The sequence below is a fragment of the Hypanus sabinus genome, chromosome 2, assembly GCF_030144855.1.
Source record: "Hypanus sabinus isolate sHypSab1 chromosome 2, sHypSab1.hap1, whole genome shotgun sequence".
NCBI classification, from domain to species: Eukaryota; Metazoa; Chordata; class Chondrichthyes; order Myliobatiformes; family Dasyatidae; genus Hypanus; species Hypanus sabinus.
The window spans coordinates 8,377,952-8,396,068 of NC_082707.1; the positions used below are offsets into that span (position 1 = coordinate 8,377,952).

General features: G+C 47.1%; 1 protein-coding gene across 1 annotated transcript in view; it reads right to left on the reverse strand.

Moving 5' to 3' along the window:
- LOC132406291 (phospholipase D1-like) overlaps positions 1 to 18,117 on the reverse strand; it is a 196,458-nt gene that overhangs the window by 10,891 nt on the left and 167,450 nt on the right. Inside the window, 5 exon segments of the mRNA XM_059991739.1 lie at positions 3,502 to 3,619; positions 4,278 to 4,431; positions 7,942 to 8,076; positions 11,433 to 11,482; positions 13,953 to 14,066. Of these exon segments, the coding sequence (XP_059847722.1) occupies positions 3,502 to 3,619; positions 4,278 to 4,431; positions 7,942 to 8,076; positions 11,433 to 11,482; positions 13,953 to 14,066 (571 nt within the window).

An 18,117-nucleotide genomic window follows, 5' to 3' on the forward strand; every position in this document is an offset into this window, starting at 1 on the left:
CTATTCACGTCAACTCTATCTATCCCTCTCAAAATTTTAAATACCTCGATCAAATCCCCCCTCAACCTTCTACGCTCCAATGAATAGAGACCTAACTTGTTCAACCTTTCTCTGCAACTGAAGTGCTGAAACCCAGGTAACATCCTAGTAAATCGTCTCTGCACTCTCTCTAATTTATTGATATCTTTCCTATAATTTGGTGACCAGAACTGCACACAATATTCCAAATTTGGCCTTACTTTAAGACCCTATCCACCTGTGACGCCACTTTCAAGGAATGACGTACCTCGATTCCCAGATCCCCTGTTCTATCACACCCCTCAGTGTCCTACTGCTCACCGTGTGGGAGTTTATTCCACAACAAAAGAAATTCTGCAACTCCTAGAGGATTTCCACTCTCGCAATAACTTATATAATATAGAAAACAGTAAAGCACAGTACAGGCCCTTCAGCCCACAAATAGAGGAATGTGGATGATGCAGAGACAGAAGTGACTGGTTTAATTTGGCAGCTGGTTTTCTTAAAGTTGTCATAGTCGGGGTTTGGGGTTTAGTGGGAATAAGCTCCCTCTAACTATTAAATGCTTCCAATGGTGTGTGTCTCAAATTGACAACCAAGTCCATCTCCTGGTCTTCACGTGTGGCTTAGCTACTAAGCCAGGTGGAACTGTTTCTACTGACAGGAGACTGGGCAAAGGCAGGTTACTGAAGCCTTAAAACCAGTCACATTAGGCAGATGGGGCACATCAATCGGAATTGCCAGCTCATCTCGGAGATGGAAAATTCTGATCTGCTGCCTTGCAGCTATACCCACTCATTGGGAGGGCTTTGGGAGTAAACCCTGAGGAAAAATCCAGAGCTGGAGTCCCTACGGCAGTCCTACATTGAGTTCAACTTTGACTGGCAACGCTGGCAATGCTGCTGATTGCAAGCTGTATCGGTCTCTGCCATTCCTTCGGTTCATCACTTCCGTGGAGCGGGGGAGCTTGCTGCATGGGCAACAGCTCACCATGTCGTACTTCCCCAGGGCTGAAATAGCTAACATGAGGGGCATAGTTTTAAGGTGCTGGGAAATACTGTAGGTACAGAGGGGATTTCAGGGGTAAGTTTTTCACACAGAGAATGGTGCGTGCGTAGAATGCACAGCCGTCAACGGTGGTGGAGGTGGATGCAATAGGGCCTTATAAGAGACTCTTAGATAGGTACATGGAGCTTAGAGAAATAGAGGTCTCTGTGGTAGGGAAATTCTAGGCAGTTTCTAGAGTAGGTTACATGGTCAGCACAACATTGTGGGCTGAAGGGCCTGTAATGTGCTGTAGATTTCTATGATATATATCAATGTACTGCCCTGTCTAGTGCATCATCTAGACAACTAGGATGCAACATCCATGGTCAACCTGAACTGACCACGTGGTTAGCACAGACATTGTGAGCCGAAGGGCCTATTCCTCTACTGTAATGTTCTATATTCCATGTTCTGACACTCTGGTCTGAAATTTCTCATTAGACATTTAAAGCCCAACATCTCCCCTCTGATATCTCCAATCTAAGATACACCACAGAGCAGTACAGGCCCCTTGTTGTGCCAACATTTCAAACTACTCGAAGACCAATCCAGCTCTTCCCTATTATACAGCTCTCCATTTTCCCCATCCACATGCCTATCTAAGAATCTCTAATGTACCTCAGAATCAGGTTTATTATCACCAACGTGTGTTGTGAAATTTGTTAATTTTGCAGCAGCAGTTCAATGCAATACAGAATATAGAAGAAAATAATAAATAAATCAATCAATTACAGTATATGTATATTGAATAGATTAAAAATTGTGTAAGAAAACAGACATAATATATATTAAAAAAGTGAGGTAGTGTTCAAGGGTTCAACGTCCACCTGCCTCGGCCACCACCCCTGGCAGTGTGTTCCACACATCCACCACTCTCTGTGTAAAAAACCTAACTCTGTACTTTCTTCCATTCACCTCAAAAATATGTCTTCTTATATTAGGCATTTCTGCTGGGAAAAGGTCCCTGGCTGTCCACTCTATCAATGCCTCTTATCATCTTGTACACCTCTAACAAGTCACCTCTCATCCTCCATCACTCCAAAGAGAAAAGCCTTGGCTCACTCAGCCTCTCCTCACAAGACACCCTCTCTAATCCAGGCAGCATCCTGGTGAATCTCCTCTGCACCCTCTCTAATCCAGGCAGCATCCTGGTGAATCTCCTCTGCACCCTCTCTAATCCAGGCAGCATCCTGGTGAATCTCCTCTGCACCCTCTCTAATCCAGGCAGCATCCTGGTGAATCTCCTCTGCACCCTCTCTAATCCAGGCAGCATCCTGGTGAATCTCCTCTGCACCCTCTCTAATCCAGGCAGCATCCTGGTGAATCTCCTCTGCACCCTCTCTAATCCAGGCAGCATCCTGGTGAATCTCCTCTGCACCCTCTCTAATTCAGGCAGCATCCTGGTGAATCTCCTCTGCACCCTCTCTAATCCAGTCAGCATCCTGGTGAATCTCCTCTGCACCCTCTCTAATTCAGGCAGCATCCTGGTGAATCTCCTCTGCACCCTCTCTAATTCAGGCAGCATCCTGGTGAATCTCCTCTGCACCTTCTCTAATCCAGGCAGCATCCTGGTGAATCTCCTCTGCACTCTCTCTAATCCAGGCAGCATCCTGGTGAATCTCCTCTGCACCCTCTCTAATCCAGACAGCATCCCGGTGAATCTCCTCTGCACCCTCTCTAAAGCTACCACATCATTCTTATAATGAGGCAACCAGAACAGAACACTTTACTCCAAGTGTGGTCTAACCAGAGTTTTATAGAGCTCCAATCCCTCAGGTCTCCTGAACTTAATCCCCCAACTAATGAAAGCCAATGCATTGTGTGCCTTCGTAACTACTGTTATGTATCACAATTATCTATTGTAAGGTACTGCAGCCAGACAGCTGACACATTCCGGTGATAGTAAAGCGGATTCTGATTCAAAGTGCATGCAACTTTGAGGAATCCATTGATGTGGATCCCAAGATCCCTCTGTTTCTTCACACTGCCAGCTATCTAGCCATTAACCCTGTACTCCGACTTCAAATTTGACCTTCCAAACTGAATCACTTCACACTCTTCTGGGTTGAACTCTATCTGTCACTTTCTAGCCCAGCTCTGCATCCTGTCAATGATCCATCATAACCTATAACCACCTTCCACATTATCTACACTACCACCAACTTCATGGTGAAGTAGATCTACATGTGGGTTTAATGCTGATATCACTTTTCACTATATACCCAGTGGGTATTCCTGGTGCAAGGCGAAGTAAGGAATGGGTACGGAAGTTGACCGATTCCAAAATCTGAATCTGATTCAAATTCAGGTTTGCTATCACTGATATATGTTGAGAAATTTATTGTTTTAGGAGGTCCTGTCTGACCCCCAAATCCGAATTCCCACATTACTCGAACAGCTACTGATCCCACACCAAGGCGAGAGATGACCAGGTACCTTTTCATAGATCGTCGCATTCCTCGCGCTGGTTGGAATCCAGACTTCCTTGAAGAACTTTTCACTGATGGGATCTTGTACGTCAATTGAAGGGTCATTGAAGCCCCCCAGGATGAGCCTGTGAGAGCGAGGGCAAAGTACAGGTCAACAATACCATCACTGACCCGAGAGCACAGAGGAGGGCCTGGGTTACTGCTCTAGTAATCCATGGGGTGCAGAAGGGGATTAGTTACTAGACTAGTCGTCTAGGGGCGGGGAGGTTTTTAGATCTGGACTAGTAATTCAGGAGGTGAGGAGAGGGGTTTAGTTACTAGTCTAGTAATACAGAGGTTGAGGAGAGGGGATTAGTTACTAGTCTAGAAATAATAGAGGGTGGGCAGAGGAGTTTAGTTACTAAACTAGTATCCCAGGGTTTGGGGAACTGTTTGGATACTGGACTAGTAATTCAGAGGGTGAGGAGAGGGGTTTAGTTACCAGTCACGAAGTACAGGGGCTGGGGAGGGAGGTTCAGTGACTGGACTAGTAATGCAGAAGGTGAGGAGAGGGTTTTAATTACCAAATGAGTAATCAGGGGATGAGGAGAGGGGTTTAATTACTAGTCTAGTAATCCAAGGCGTGAGGAGAGTGGTTCAGTTACCGAACAATTAATTGGAGATGATAAGAGGAATTAGTAATCAGGGGATGACAAGAGGGGGTTAGTTAATGAACCCGAAACCCAGAGGATACGGAGAGGGCTGGATACTGGGCCCTCCCTCCCCCTCAGTGTGAACACTTACTTGAAGCAGTGCAGCCTGAGGCTGAGAGCGAACTTCCCAGCCTGGTACTCGACCCCATCCATTACCGAGGGAATCCGAGTCGTGTCCTCCACTATCACCGCCATTTCGCTGTCTCTCTTCCCCAGCATGCTCCGGTCATTAATATTGGCCGAGCCTGTATTCAAAACCAATGAGCATTTACAGAGTTTTATAAAATCACAAGGGAGGGTGATAACATGGACGGCCACTGCCTTTTTCCCAACTCCCATTGGCAGATGGAATATAGTGTCACGCACTAGGATAGAGGCAGTAAAGGTATTTAGTGGGGGAAAAAAATGAAAATTTGAGATACAAAGGGATTGGGAGTCCTCATGCAATGTCAGCAAGACCAAGGAGCTGATTATTGACTTCAAGAGGAGGAAAAGATGTCCTCATCGGGGATCAGAGGTGGCGAAAGTCAGCAACTTTAAATTCCTCAGTGTTTTCCTGTCCTGGGCCCTGCAAATAAGTGTCATAACGAAGGAAGTATGGCAGCACCTCTACTTCTTTGAATTCATCACCACACCCCAGAGACTGTCCTCGCCGGGTCTCAACACCTCCCTCTGCAATTGGATCCTGGACTTCTTAACAGTGAGGCCACAGTCATTCCTTGTGGGCAGCAACGTCTCTGGTCCCATTATTCTGAGCACTGGCCCTCCCCAATACTCAGCCCAGTACTGTGGGCAGCAACGTCTCTGGTCCCATTATTCTGAGCACTGGCCCTCCCCAATACTCAGCCCAGTACTGTGGGCAGCAACGTCTCTGGTCCCATTATTCTGAGCACTGGCCCTCCCCAATACTCAGCCCAGTACTGTGGGCAGCAACGTCTCTGGTCCCATTATTCTGAGCACTGGCCCTCCCCAATACTCAGCCCAGTACTGTGGGCAGCAACGTCTCTGGTCCCATTATTCTGAGCACTGGCCCTCCCCAATACTCAGCCCAGTACTGTGGGCAGCAACGTCTCTGGTCCCATTATTCTGAGCACTGGCCCTCCCCAATACTCAGCCCAGTACTGTGGGCAGCAACGTCTCTGGTCCCATTATTCTGAGCACTGGCCCTCCCCAATACTCAGCCCAGTACTGTTCACACTGCTGACGCATGACTGTGTCGCGGGATCCAGCTCAAACCGTGTCATCAAGTTGCGGATGACACTACAGTGGCTGGCCTTTTGTAAAACAGTGATGAGGTGGAGCATAGAGAGGAAGTGGAGCAGCTGGTGGATTGATGTGTGAAGGACAAAACTAAACCAGAACATGGAGAAGACAAAGGAAATCATTGTGGACTTCATTAAGGAGCAGACGAACCACCCCCCTCTGTGAATACATGGCTCCTCTGTTGGGAGAGTTAAGTGCACCAAGTTCTTGGCAGTGTGGAGGATCAGAGGGATCTTGGCGTCCGAGTCCACAGGACACTCAAAGCTGCTGTGCAGGTTAACTCTGAGATTAAGAAAGCATACGGTGCATTGGCCTTCATCAATCGTGGGACTGAGTTTAGGAGCCAAGAGGTAATGTTGCAGCTACATAGGACCTTGGTCAGACCCCACTTGGATTACTGTGCTCAGTTCTGATCACCTCACTACAGGAAGGATGTGGAAACCATAGAAAGGGTGCAGAGGAGATTTACAAGGATGTTGCCTGGATTGAGGAGCATGCCTTATGAGAATAGGTTGAGTGAACTCGGCCTTTTCTCCTTGGAGTGACGGAAGATGAGAGGTGACTTGATAGAGGTGTATAAGATGATGAGAGGCATTGATAGTGTGGACAGTCAGAGGCTTTTTCCCAGGGCTGAAATGGATAGTATGAGAGGACACAGTTTTAAGGAGCTTGGGAGTAGGTACAGAGGAGATGTCAGGGTTAAGTTTTTTTTAATGCAGAGAGTGGTGAGTGCGTGGAATGGGCTGCTGGCAACGGCGGTGGAGGTGGATACAATAGGGTCTTTTAGGAGACTCCTGGACAGGTATATGGAGCTCAGAAAAATAGAGGGCTATGGATAACCCCGGGTCATTTCTCAGGTAAGGACATGTTCGGCACAGCTTTGTGAGCCGAAGGGTCTGTATTGTGCTGTGGGTTTTCCATGTTTCCTGGGAGTTCACATCACAGATGACCTCATCTACAGTAGTCACTTAATATCACCTCCCTGAACAAGAAGGCACAGCAGTGCCTCCTCTTCCTAAGAAGATTGAGGCAAGCAAGGCTCCCCCGACCCCCACCAACCCACGTCCTCACCTTAACTTTGTTTTACAGAAGCACCACTGAGACCATCCTGACAAGTTGCATCTCCATCTGGTATCGGACCAGCAGTCCGTACAAAGGACCGTGAGGACAGCTGAGAGGATCACAGGGGTCTCCCTACCATCCATCGGGGACATTGATCAGGAGCGCTGCATGCACAGGGCCCTCAGAATTATCAAGGATCCCACCCACCCACCCATCCAGCATCCACTTGGATTTTCTACCCTTAGACAGGGGACTACGATGCATAAAACAAGAATGGTCAGGATGAAAAACATATTTTCCCCATGCCATTAGGTTTTTGAACACCCGGCCACATCATATTTGAAGTGTCAGTGGTGAATTGGTCCCGCACCTTACAATATTTAATATTAGTGCACTTTGGTTTGTTATTTATTTGTGATTCATCTGTAGATTTTATCCTTGCCTTCATGTTATCGTGTGTTATGTGTACTACTGTGCTTTACACCCTGGTTCAGAGAAATATTATCTCGTTTCTAAATATGTCATATGGTTATATACATTATATACATGTATATAGTTAAATGACAATAAGCTTGACTTGATTTGAAGACTTGGCATGACATTTAAAACTTGAACAGACTTGCGTAGATGTGTCGTGGAGAGTATCTTGACTGTTTGTTTATATCAGTCTGGTTTAGAAACACTAATAACCATGAATGGGAAATCCTACAAAAAATAGTGGACATAACCCCATTCATCATGGGTAAAGCCCTCCCCACCAGTGAGCACATCTGCACGGAGCACCATCACAGGAAAGCAGCGTCCGTCATCAAAGACCCCACCACCCAGGCCATGACTTCTTCTTGCTGCTGCTGAGCCTTTATAAGGCATTGGTCAGTTGTTTTGGGCCCCTTATCTCAGCACGGATGGAGAGGTTCACGAGAACAATTCCAGGAATGAAAGAGTTATCATTCGGCCCATCGAGCCTGCTTTACCGTGGCTGATTTATTATCCCTCTCAGCCTCTGTGGATGTGGGTTTAATTCCAACATTTAAGAGAAATTTGGGTAGGTACACGGATTGGAGGGTGTGGGTTGATGGGATCAGGCAAGCACTGAATGGGCTGAAAGGCTATTTCTGTGCTGTAGTGCATAAACTTTTATCAGGTCTCCCCCTATGCACTCCAGTGAAAACAACCCTGGTTTATCCAATCTTTCCTCGTAGCTCCTGCCCCCTAATCCAGACAGCATCCTGTTGAACCTATTCTGCAGCCACTCCACAGGTTCTGTGCCCTTCTCGTAATGGGGAGACCAGAACTACACACAATGCTCCAAGTGACCTTCTGAAAGGCCAGCAGAGAAATGGCGGACCAAATGTGGGAGATTCCACAGAAAGCACACAGATGCCTCCGCAGCCTCAGGTCAGCGTCAGTATATCTCCGCCCTCACTCACCAATGATGACCTTCTCGTCGTCCGCAATCATCAGCTTGCTGTGGACATAGATGAGTTCCGTCACCAGCTTTCCGTCCAGCTCTGCGTGGGTCCGCAGCCCACACACTGAGAAGTAATTCATCCACATGTCATCCACTGCCAGCAGAGAGAGAGGGAGTGAGGCCCTGTGCGTAACAACCTCATTGAATGTTAGGCTACCTGGTACAATAAGATGGACACTTGACCTTGTTATGGCCTTGCACCTTATTAACTACCTGCACTACACTTTCTCTGTGACTGTAACATTTTATTCTACATTCTGTTATTGTTTTCCCTTGTTCTACATCAATACACTGTGTAATGACTGGATCTGTATGAATAGTACGTAAGAAAAGCTTTTCACTGTATCTCAGTACATGTGACAATAGTAAACCAACTCCAATTCCAGTTACCCTATGCACGTAGAAGGGCACCCTGTTCAGATGCATCACCGTTTGGTACGGCATCTGCTCTGTCCGCGACGATGAGAAACTGCAGGGAGCACATCACAGGAACCAGCCTTGCCTCGATGGACTCTGTCAACACCTGTCACTGTCTTAGCGAAACAGCCAGAATAAATGAAGAGCCCACCCACCCTGAACATTCTCTCTTCTCCCCCCTCCCGATGGGCATCATCGTCACCATCATCATCATTATGGGCCGTGTCATATGACCTAGGCAAACATGGTCTTTCCATGTCCATGATTGTTCTTGGCATATTTTTCTACAGAACTGGTTTGCCATTGCCTTTTCCTGTACAGTGTGACCCCAAGACAGGTGACCCCAGCCTTTATCAATACTCTTCAGAGATTGTCTGCCTGCTGTCAGTGGTCGCATAACCAGGACTTGTGATCTGTACCACTTGTTCATGCAACCACCCACCACCTGTGCCAAGGGCTTCTTGTGACCCTGATTGGGGAGATAAGCAGGTGCTGAGAGAAGGAGTGCCTTACACCTCCTTTGGTAGAAACGCGTGGCCAAATGGTTAAGGCATTGGTCCAGTGATCTGAAGGTCACTAGTTCGAGCCTCAGCTGAGGCAGCGTGTTGTGTCCTTGAGCAAGACACTTAACCACACATTGCTCTGCGATGACACCGGTGCCGAGCTGTATGGGTCCTGATGCCCTTCCCTTGGACATTGGTGGCATGGAGAGGGGAGACTTGCAGCATGGGCAACTGCCGGTCTCCAATACAACTTTGCCCAGGCCTCAGTCATCATCGAAAATCGATGGACAGCCAAAGAAGAGGTAGAAACATACGTCCACCCTGCAGAAGACACTCACCACTAGATTCAAGGACAGCTTCCACCCTGCAGTCACCAGACTCTTGACTGAACTTCAGATATGCTAAAGCTGACTTTTTGATCTTCCAGTCTACCTCATCATGGCACTTGCATCTTATTGTCTGTCTGCACCGCACTTTATTCTGCATTCTGTTTTCCTTTGTACAACCTGGATGTACTAATGCATGGAATGATCTGTCTGGATGGCAGGCAAATTCAAGTTTGTCTCTGTATCTTGGTACAGGTGACAATAATAAACCAATTCCAATTACTTCTATTGCCCCCAGAATTCCTCTCTCCATCACTGGCAAAGTGTGGATGAAACATTCACAAAATCACTCCAGTTCATCGTCTGCCTCCTCTTATTGCCCCACCACCCACAAAGCCCCCGACCTTTATCAATGAGGACCAGGGCATGGGAAGGTCAGCACCAAACCTGACTGCTAAGTATATAAAAGCCAAGCAATCAGAGGACACTCCACAATTATCAGCGCGCTGATGTTTCCTCAAATGGTGATGAAATATTTGTAAGTAAGCTGCCAAGATCAGAACTGCCAACTCAACCATCAACCAACCCAGCTCACATTTTCCGAATTATTTCCACATTATTCCAACTGTGGTCTAAACCGAGTTCTATAGAGCTGCAACTCCTGAACTCAATCCCCTAACAAATGAAGGCCAACACACCATACCACTTCTTAATCATCCTATCAACTGTCATGGAAACTTTGAGGGATCGATGGACGTGAGCCCCAGGATCGGTCTGGTGTCTACATCTTTGAGCACCTAACCTGGGTCCAACATATCGACACAACAGTGCCTCTATTTCATTAGGACTTAGAGGAGACTTGGCACGTCACCGAGGGCGCACACTAATCTCTACAGATGTACCATGATCGGCCCTCTGATAGGGTGTATGGGGTGTCAGGGAGGGGTAGCACCTCTGGTGGGGGAACATGTCGCGTCCTTTCCAGGCAGTTTGTCCACCTTTGGTCCCCACCTGGCACTCAGCTCTCACCTGTGGCTCCCCGTAGCTGTTTGCACGTGACAGTGGCCACACCCCGGGCAACGGCTTCGACAAGCCGGCTAAATCAGGTGAGGGTAGCCAACGGGTCTCAAACCCTCGGTGAGACAGGGAGTTGTCTATTCCAGCATGTGAAGACATAGTCCTGTGGATTGAGTGGACGAGACCAATGGAAGGTCCAACGGTCAAGAAGGAGATCTCTGCAAGCATCGTGGAACGTGTAGAGCATGAAGCCGTCTCGACTCTTGTCTTGCTGCGTGAGGCTGATGCTGCGCAACTCTCCCTCTCTGAAATCCAAATCACGCGCTAGTCTCAACATCATCAAATCCAGCTGGTGGTGTAGTGGCATCAGCGCTGGACTTCGGGGCGAGAGGTCCTGCGTTCGAATCCAGCTGGTGGTGTAGTGGCATCAGCGCTGGACTTCGGGGCGAGAGGTCCTGCGTTCGAATCCAGCTGGTGGTGTAGTGGCATCAGCGCTGGACTTCAGGGTGAGAGGTCCTGAGTTCAAATCCAGCTGGTGGTGTAGTGGCATCAGCGCTGGACTTCGGGGCGAGAGGTCCTGCGTTCGAATCCAGCTGGTGGTGTAGTGGCATCAGCGCTGGACTTCGGGGTGAGAGGTCCTGCGTTCGAATCCAGCTGGTGGTGTAGTGGCATCAGCGCTGGACTTAGGGGCGAGAGGTCCTGAGTTCGAATCCAGCCGGTGGTGTAGTGGCATCAGCGCTGGACTTTGAGGTGAGAGGTCCTGAGTTCGAATCCAGCCGGCTCCCTTGCATGCTCTCCATCCGTGCTGGGTTGAGTGTTGAGCTAGCAACTCGACCTCGTAAAAAGTACTAATGGTGTCGAGGTCTATGATGATGGATGAATCTTAATGCGTTGCATCACTCATAGAGGGGTTACTGCACAGGATTGGAAAAAGCTGCAAAAAGTTGCCAACTCCACCATCAGATTTCTGAATTACTCCATCACTATCTTTTTGCACTACATATATAGTATACATATATTTCTTATTGTAATTTATAGTTGTTTCATGTACTGCAGTATACTGCTGTCACAAAACAACAAGTTTACCAACAGATGCCAGTGATATTAAACCTGGTTCTGAGTCACTGCCATGAACAGACAGGTGAACTGCCAGCCCTGACCCTCCCAGTATCCAAAGAAACGCTTACTCTCTTTCCGGAGTCGCTCGATGATGGAGTACTCTCCTCTCGCAATGGTCCTGTGGGAACAGAAGCACACTCAGTGATGTTCTAGACAGGGCAGAGACAGGCAGAGGAAGAGGAGCGTACAACGGAGGGAGTGATCTGAGACGGGCTCAGGAGGGTGGGTAGCTGGATTTTTCTTCAAATGGAGGCTGGGGGCTGTGGGGAGAGAGCCAGGGAGGAGGATGTGAACGGAGAGCTCTAGAAAAGCTAGCACATACAAGATGGGCCAAGTGACCTTCAGTTTGTGCACAATGAGAGAATAATTGGACAGTGCAAAAACTGTGAGGCATCTATCTCACACCCAGAGACCCCAGTTCAATCTAGTTTTCCACCGCTGTCATAGAGTCATCGAGAAGTTCAGCACAGAAACAAGCCCTTCGGCTCATCTAGTCCTTGCTGAACCATTTCATCTGCCTAGTCTCATCTGGGACCATAGCCCTCCATACCACCTACCCGAACTTCGCTTAAACTTTGACAATGAGCTTGCATGCACCATTTGTGCTGGCAGCTGCTTGTACAGAGTTTGCACGTTCTCACGTCTGACTGTGTGGGATTACCGCAGGCGCATTGCTTTCTTCCTGCATGATTGTCCTCTGTCAATTGCCCCTCATGGATGAGGGGTAAAATCCGGGGTGAGTTGATGGGTGGGTGGGGACAATCAAATGGAACCAGGGCACATAGAGGTGATTCGATAGAGGTGTAAAACAAACTCTTATGCATTTGATGGCTTTGCAGACGATGTGAAGATAGGTGGAGGGAGGGGCAGGTAGTGTTGAGGAATCAAGAAGTCTGTGAAGGACTTGGACAGATTAGGAGAATGGGCAAAGGAGGGGCATAATGGTGGAGGTTGATAGGATCTTGATCGTCAGGGCATCAAAGATTATGGGGAGAAGGCAGGACAACGGGGTTGACAAGGATAATAAATCAGACATGATGAAATGGTTGAGCAGGCAAGTGGCCCTAATTGTGCTCCTACGTCTAATGGTCTAGTTTGTGACCGCAGACGATCCTCCCAGTTGAACACTGGAGGACACGTATGCGAGGTGAGGGGTGAGGATGACGGGAAAGGTTTACTTACTTCTATTGTTTGTACAATTTGTATTTTTGTCTCACACATTGGGTGTTTGATGGAAACAGACAACACAGTACAGAAGCTTCGGCCCACAGTGTTATGCCAACCCTTTAACTGAATCCATGCCAGTACTGCCCTCCATCTTCCTTTCATCTATGTGCCTATCTAAGAGCCTCTTAATGTATCTGCCTCTACAACCACCCCAGAAACACGTTCCACGCACTCACCACTCTCTGTAAATAACTTATCTCTGATATCCTCCTACACTTTCCTCCATTCACTTTCAAATTATACCCCTCGTACTAGCCATTTCCACCCTGGGAAAAAGTCTCTGGCTGTCTGATTGGTCAATGCCTCTAATCATCTCGTACACCTCCATCAAGTCACCTCTCAGAGAAAAGTCCTGGCTTGGTCAACCTATCCTCGTAGGACATGCTCTCTAATTCAGGCAGCATCCTGGTAAATCCCTGCACCCTCTCTAAAGCTTCCCCATCCTTCCTCTAATGATGTGACCAGAACTGAACACGATACTCCAAGTGTGGTCTAATAAGGGGTTTACAGAGCTCTTGAACTCAATCCCTTGACTAATAAAGGCTAGCATACCCTACACCTTCTTAACCACCCCATCAGCTTTTGTGGCAACTTTGAGTTGGATCTGAAGAACCTTCTGTTTCTCCACACTGCTAAGAATCCTGCCATTACCCCATACTCTGCCTTGGTTTGACCGTCCAAAGTGAATCATTTTGACTTTACCACATTGCTTATCTAACATCGCTTGTCTAACGTCTCCTGTCCCACACTTGAACTCAACCCCCAATGTCTTTCACCCATCAGAGTTATTGTTCAGGAGCGCCAACCCCTCATTCACCAGCCCATCTACTCATGTGACCAGTTTCCGGGAGCTCCCGGGATCCATTCGGGGTCGAAGTTTCCGAAGAATTACGGAGCACACAAACAGGCCCTTCGGTACTGTACTGGCCCACGTACCTAGTGCTTGGAGTATAGGCCCCTCTCCCCCTCTGAGCCTGTTCTAGGGGGCAAAGGCAAGCGCTTTGGGGTGCCGCAGTAGCGAAGCGGTTAGCAGGATGCTATTGCAGCTCAGAGTTTGGAATTAATTCTGGCGCTCTCTGTAAGAATGTTTATGTCCTTCCTGCGAGCGTCTGGGTTTCCTCTGGCTGCTTCCTTTTCCTCCCACAATCCAAGATGGACTGGTTAGTGGGTTAACTGGTGATCGTAAATTTCCTAGGGCTGAATCGGAGGGCTGCTGGGTGGTGTGGTGTGGTAGAGCCTGCTACACACTGTATCTCTAAATAAATCAACGTCAAAGGTTAGTACTGTGGACGGGGATCCGATATCAGCACAGTGATTGAGGAGCGATGGATGCAGGTCAGGGGGAGGGCCAGAGAGCCTACCTATAGTTAAAGTGCATCACGGCTTGAATGGCTGCCCCTCCCCCTGTCGTTATGTCTCCTTCGAAGCCGGGCATCAGCGGAGTCACCAGGTACACACGGTACCGCTGCTTCTCCCTGAGGGAACAGGAGAAAAGATATGAAGACGTTAACAATGAACAACCTGGAGCACTGTGCAGCTAACGCAGAACCTACAATGGATTGTAAACACGCTGAGGGGATCACTGGGGTCTTTCTTCCACTCAGCCGAGATATTAATCAGAGTGCAGCTCACTCAGGGCCCTTAGCATTGTCAATTATCCCTCCCATCTGTCCAACAAACTCATTGATCCTCTGCCATCAGGCAGGAGGTGCCTTAGCATTAGGACAAGGGCTGTGAGGACGAGAAACAGCTTCTGCCCCCAGGCTGTGAGACAACTGAGCTTCCTGCCATCACCCAGGTCTCATCATGCATAAAGCGCCAGTAGCATTGTACTGTTTACTTTGTAACTTGTGTTGTAAATGTCAGTCTTCTGGGACATATTTTATTATTTGTTAACTTATTTGTGGGAATATTACTTTATGTCTTGCGTTGTGCGTGAGTTATACAGTGGTGCTAGGAAGTTTGTGAACCCTGTAGAATCTTCTCTATTTCTGCATAAATATGACCTAAAATGTGATCAGATCTTCACTTAAGTCCTAAAGCTAGATAAAGAGGTAAAGCCTTCTACAAAATCTATTTGGAGTCAGATGTTCCAATCAATGAGATGAGATTGGAGGTGTGGATTGTAGTCGTGTCCTGCCCTATAAAAAAGACACAGAAAGTCAGGTTATTGATAGCCTACTCTTCTCAAGAAAGATCTCTTTATGAGCACCATGCCTCGATCAAAACAACTTTCAGAGGACCTTAGAAGAATTGTAGAGATGCGTGGAGCATTTTTAAAGACCTGAGTGGTCATCAGCTCACAGTACGAGAAATTATCTACAAATCGAGGAAACTCAGTACTGTTGCTACTCTCCCGAGGAGTGGGTATCCTGCGAAGGTCACACCAAGAGCACAAAATGTAGTGCTGAAGGAGACGAGAAACAACCCAAGGGTAACAGCAAAAGATCTACAGAAATCTTTCGAAATTTCTAAAGTCTCCTCTCATGGGTCCACAATGAGAAAAACACCGAACAAGAATGGTGCTCGTAGAAGGACATCATGGAGGAAACCAGTGCTCTCAAAAAAAATATACTGCTGCACGTCTCGGGTTTGCAAAGGCCACCTGGATGCTCTTCAATGCTTCTGAGGCAATGCTCTGTGGACAGGTGAGACAAAAGTTAAACTTTTTGGTAGAAATGCACACAGCTGTGCTTGGAGGAAAAAGGGCACTGCACACCAACACCAAAACCTCATCCCAACTGTGAAGATGGTGGAAGGGGCTTCATGGTTTGGGGCTGCTTTGCTGCCTCAGGACCTGGATAGCTTGCAATCATTGTGGGAACAATGAATTCAAAATTTTATCGAGATATTTTACAGGAGAATGTCAGGGTAGCAGTCTGTCTCCTGAAGCTTAATAGAAGTTGGATATTGCAACAAGCCAATGATTCCAAAGACAAGAGTAAGTCAACAACACAAACACGAGGAAATCTGCAGATGCTGGAAATTCAAGCAACACACACAAAATGATGGTGGAACACAGCAGGACAGGCAGCGTCTATAGGGAGAAGCACTGTCGACATTTTGGGCCGAGACCCTTTGTCAGGACTAACTGAAAGAAAAGATAGTAAGAGATTTGAAAGCAGGAGGGGGAAATCCGAAATGATAGGAGAAGACTGGAGGAGGAGGGGTGAAGCTAAGAGCTGGAAAGGTGATTGGCAAAAGGGATACAGAGCTGGAGAAGGGAAAGGATCATGGGATGGGAGGCCTAGGGAGAAAGAAAGGGAGAGGGGAGCACCAGAGGGAGATGGAGAACAGGCAAACAGTGATTGTGAGAGGGGCAGAGAGAGGAAAAAAAAGGGGAATAAATAAATAAATAAGGGATGGGGTATGAAGGGGAGGAGGGGCATTAACGGAATTTAGAGAAATCAATGTTCATGCCATCAGGTTGGAGACTACCCAGACGGAATAGCCAACCTGAGTGTGGCTTCATCTTGACAGTAGAGGAGGCTGTGGATTGACATACCAGAATGGGAATGGGACACTTTAATTCCACGTGTGTTTTTGAGCGTGTTGCGTAAGTCAATAACAGAATGGTTTGAAAAGAAGAAAATGATTTCTTTGAAATGGCCGAGTCAAAGTCCTGACCTTAACCCTATAGAAATGAATTGAATGGAATTGAATTGAAATGCCGTGGAAGGAGCAGAAGCAAGCAGTTCATGCAAGGAAGCCCATCACATCCCAGAGATGTTTTGTAAGGAGGAATGGCTCAAAATTCCTCCAAGCCGATGTGCAGGACTGAGCGATCAACAGTTACTGGAAATGTTTGGTTGAAGTTATTGCTTAACAAGGGGCTCACTGAAAGCAAAGTTACTGAAAGCAAAGGTTGGCATACTTTTTTCAACAAATACACGTCATATTGGATCATTTTTCACTAAATAAATGAATAAGTATAAAGTTTTTTGTGTTATTTATTTAATTGGATTCTCTTTTTCTAGTTCCGGGACTTATGCGATGATCTGATCATGTTTTAGGTCAAACTTATGCAGAAATGGAGAAAATTCTACAGGGTTCACACTGTCTAGCACCACTGTAGGTATTGTGTTGTGCACCTTGGTCCCAGAAAACACTGTTTTGTTTGGCGGTGTGCACTTGCATAGTTGAATGGCAATAAACTTGGAATTGAGCTATTTTTCTATTATTTATTTGTTTTTGTAGTTTATAGTAATTTTATATCTTCATTCCAAATTGCTGCCACAATACAACAAATTTCACCTCATTTAAGTCATATGATTTGATTCTGATTCTGGAGTCTGAGTGGGTGGGCGTGAACCAGAGGCAGCGGGCAGTCAAGGGGTCTGTCCAAGCCGCCAAGCCAAGGGTGGGGGGGGGGGATTACATCCATGCCTGGATGTCCCTGGAAAAGGAGCACGTGGTATTCATGGTACAATGAGGGGATTCCTGGGAACAGTGAACCTCTAGTGGCTTGGGGGCAGGATGAGGGGGTTACATCCGTTCTTGGGCATTCCCGGAGAAGGACCATGCAGTATTCACAGTACAATGAAGGGATCCCAGGAAAAGTGGGGCTCTTGGGGGTCAAGTAATATTTCAGATTGAAGTTATAAGTATTTCTGAAGCCCTGATTATTAGTGAATTTTCAGTTAAATAAAAGGTTATTCAGTGGCGGTGGGCAGTTGAGGGTTCTGTCAGAGCTGACCGCTTGCCTTTTTCTGACGTTACATACATCCTGTGTGTCCTTGAAGAAGGAGAACACAAAATTCCCCACGAATGGAGGGTTGAATGTGTTGTAGACACATGAGATTCTGCAGATGCTGGAAATCCAGAGCAACACACGCAAAATACCAAAGGAACTCAGCAAGACAGGCAGCATCAATGAAAATGAATAAACAGTCAGCATTTCGGGCCGACAGTCTTAATCAGGATTGGAAGAGAAAGGGGAAGATGCCAGAATTAAAAGGTGGGGCGAGGGGCAGGTGACAGGTAAAGCCAGGTGGGTGGAAGGTCAAGGCTGGAGAGGAGAATGGACCATCAGAGAAAGGGAAGGAGGAGGGGACCAAGGGGGTGATGATAGGCTGGTGAAAGGAGTTAAGAGGGCAGAGTGGGGAATAGAAGAAGAGGGAAGCAGAAAGGGATTTTTTTACTAGAAGGAGCAATCGATGTTCACTCCATCAGTAGTAGCGTGTCTGCATGATCGTTTATAAAGCTTTGATTATTGTGTAGTGTTTTCAAGTTCAAGTTCAAGCTTATTGTCATCTGACTGTACATATATACAACCAAATGGAACAACGTTCCTCCAGGGCACAGTGTACCCACAATATATAAATTATACCCAACACATAATACAAAATTTTACCATTAATAAGTGTAATGTGTAGCCAAGGTTTTGGAAAAACAAAGGGAAAAGGGTGGTGGGCAGTCAGGGGTCCTGCCCGAACTGATTGCCTTATCCTCTCCCAGGGTTACACTATACCTGTGTATCCTTGGAGAAGAAGATCGCAGTGTCCACAGGTATAGTGGGCTCAAGTG